The following is a 3607-nucleotide window of genomic DNA, read 5'->3' on the forward strand; positions in this document are numbered from 1 at the left end:
AAAGTGAACAAAAGACATGAATAGACACTTCTCAAAAGAAGATTTTTGGACAGCCAACAGACACATGAAAAAGTGCTCAGCCTCACTCATCATTGAAGAAATGCAAATCAAAACCACATTGAGATACACTCAATCTAAAAACATTCTACTCCTTAGGTATTAACTTAAGAGTAATGAAAGCATATGCGTATAAAAATATGTGCACACACAAAAAAGTTTATAGCAACTGTATTTTCAATAGCCAAAAACTAGAAATAACCCAAATGTTTATGAACAAGAGGATGGATAAATAAATTGCAAAATATTCTTAAAAGGAAAATTATCCAGCAACATGAATAAACCATTGATACATGCAACCTGCTGTGTGAGTCTCAGAACAATTATGCTGAGTAAAAGAAGCCAGACTGCTTCCATGCCCTACTATCTCCACTCAAAAAAGAATACATGGTTTATAATTCAATTCAGGTGAAACTCAAAGAAATATAAGCTAATCTAAAGTGGCAAAAGACATTCCAGTGGTTGCCTGAGGGGAGGGTGTCTCATGACTAGAGTGACAGAAGCTTTAGAAAAGGGTCCAAGGATCATTTCACATGATTTGATGTTATGAATGTGTTCAGTATCTTGATTGTAGGGATGGTTTCACAAGTATATACATATGTCAAAACATAACAAATTTTACACCTTATGTGAATTTATTGCATGCCAATCATACTTCCATAAAAGCTGTTTAAAATATAATGTATTAATAAAATTGATCTAATTATTATTTTAATATGAAAAATACCAATTAAAAATTCATATATTTCTAAATATTTTTAGGTAAAACAATAAAAGGTTTATTCCCCCTTTTGGGAAGGATCTATATTTTTACTTACAGAACTATATTCAAGATGAGAATTTTATTTTTTTTCTAAAATCACACAATTTTTTACATAATTACTTCTAATGGAGTTTGATCAAGACGCTAAATATGAGATAAAATAACCATATATACCCACCTATTCTATTACCTATTTTTCTAGTCTGCATTTTATTCCTCATAAACCATGATTTTATTTACTATTATTAATAAATATATAAAGACAATTAAAATACACTCTACCTCCTGGGTTATAGACTTTAATTTAAAAAACAACTAAGAAGGCAATAGTGCCATATTCCTAAAACATAATCTACATGAGTAGTGGTGATTTAAAGGGAGGCCCAGGAAGATTTAGGAGCTCCACAGGCACAGTAATCTCAAAGAGAGCTTTGGCTTGCTCCTCCTCAGAGCTTGCTTGACATCTTTGTTCCTCAGGCTGTAGATCAAGGGATTCAACATGGGGATGACAACGGTGTAAAAGATGGACACTACTTTACTTTGCTCCATGGAGAAGATGGCACTGGGTTGTGCGTACATAAAGAAAACTGTACCAAAAAACAAGCACACTCCAGTTAGGTGGGAGGCACATGTAGAGAAGGCTTTCTGGCGTCCTTGCATTGTCTGTATCCTCATGATTGTCGAGATGATGTAGATGTACGAGACTAGAACGATCAAGAAGGTACTGACAATAATGGAGCCACATAAACCAAGAAGAACCAGTTGGTTTATAAAGGTATCTGAACACGCCAGAGTCAAGAGTGGGGGCACATCACAGAAAAAGTCATTGATCTCATTGGACCCACAGAAGGGCAACCTGAAGGTCATGGTTGTCTGAGTGACGGCATTGACTACTCCCCAGAAGTAGGACCCTGACACTAATAGCACACAGACCTGGTAAGACATGCTCACAGAGTAGAGAAGAGGGTTGCAGATGGCGATGAAGCGGTCATAGGCCATGGCAGCCAAGAGGAATGCCTCTGCAGTACCAAAGAGAGACAGGAAGAAGAATTGAGCAGCACACCCCTCAAAGGACACTGTGTCGTCCTCTTTCATGCAGTCCACCAGAGCTCTCGGTGCAATGGTGGAAGAATAGCAGATGTCCAACAAGGAAAGGCTTTGAAGGAAGGAGTACATTGGGGTGTGGAGGTGTGCATTCGCCCTGATGATTACAATCATGCCAAAGTTTCCCGCCACAGCTATGACATACAGGACTAAAAAAATCAGAAATATCATTGTCTGCATTCCCGCACCCCCTTGGAATCCAAGTAGAACAAACTCTGAGACATATGTAAAATTTGCCATTGTGTAAGAGCTGCCAGAGAGATAGAGGCAGAGATGAGATGGGAAGACAAGGAAGAAGAAAATTTGTAAGCCAAATACTACTTGATGCTCACAATATTAAGTTCAATTAGTTTGAGATCTTTATATGGCATTAAAAACATTCTGCTTATGATCTTGAGAATAATGCTTTGGTCTACTGTATTCCATATACTGGGAAAAAGAAAAGGTTCTGCTGCCAAGGAGAGAAAATGGAAATGCACAAGCATTAGCATACACACAGTCTGTATCTATAGATACACCACTGTATTATTCAACTTCAATCTCTCAAGTAATATGTGAGAAAGGAATCTCTAATTTATTTCAAGATGGATCTATTTCAGTTTTTATAAATTACTATATGGACCTCTTGAGAGTTCATCATATCATACTATCTATTTGATATACCTTTAACAGATTGATAAAATTTTTGTTATAAAGTGAAAGAAATTTGATAATACGTGCTAGGTTTTTGAAATAAATTAGACCTTTTTATTGTAATCATTGCCATGACAGTTTTCTTAAATCAGTGATTATCAAACTATTTTTTACCTGTAATAACTCCTTCTCTGATACATTTCATTTGGATAAATATTATAAATTAGACAACCATAATACATTTAAGCAGTCTACTCTAAGACCATGTAAATTACAGTAAGTTGGAATTTCATTATAGGATGTAATTTTTCATCCATGGAGTAGAAAGCATGGGGAATAGCAATGTGTGTGTGTGTGTGTGTGTGTGTGTGTGTGTGTGTGTGTGTGTGCATGTATATGTATGCATGTATTTATGTGCATATAATCATTTGGAAATTTGCTAATACTGTTTCTTATTCCATACAAAATAGAAATAAACATACCTACCCTGGGAAGATTAAATGGCAGTGTACATGACAGCTTTTATTCAAAATACATGCAAAATGAAAATGAATTTTCCCTTTTCTTATGAACTCTATCATGGTATAAAAATTTGTACTAATTCAGTAACTCTTAATTAAGTTATTTTCTCAGAGAGAAGGTGTCAGACTTAAAAAGAAAATCATTAACAACTTTCAAATCTCCAGATATTTGGGATCTAATAAAACCACAATCATGCTTCCATGATTTTCTTACTTTTCCTCTTCTGAAAATTTATCCCATCCTAATATGGGATCATAATTTGTTTGCTTCTATGTAAGCTCCAAGCTCCAAGAGAAGAAATATTGTGTTACTTTCTGATCTAACTTAAACAACTAGAATAGAACTCAACTGAGTCAAGACCCAAATGAATGAGTAAATGATTCCTCTTTACAACACAGCACTGAATAGATTTGACTTTACATCCTTTTTCTAATAGGCACAGTATAATAAAATCACTTACTTTGAATATTAGGGTTTACATTAGGGAAGTCAAGATTCTAAAACCTAAGTACCTTAATTCTGAGTAGA

General features: G+C 34.9%; 1 protein-coding gene across 1 annotated transcript; it reads right to left on the minus strand.

Annotated features, from left to right (window-relative positions):
- Positions 1-1213: 1213 nt before the first annotated feature.
- On the minus strand, positions 1214-2164 carry LOC103254646 (olfactory receptor 12-like). Its single transcript, XM_008052675.1, has one exon. It carries the CDS (start codon positions 2162-2164, stop codon positions 1214-1216), a length of 951 nt encoding a protein of 316 aa, XP_008050866.1.
- Positions 2165-3607: the final 1443 nt, after the last annotated feature.

The sequence above is a fragment of the Carlito syrichta genome, unplaced genomic scaffold (genome assembly GCF_000164805.1).
Source record: "Carlito syrichta isolate Samal-C Ts95f unplaced genomic scaffold, Tarsius_syrichta-2.0.1 Scaffold287226, whole genome shotgun sequence".
Classification (NCBI taxonomy): domain Eukaryota; kingdom Metazoa; phylum Chordata; class Mammalia; order Primates; family Tarsiidae; genus Carlito; species Carlito syrichta.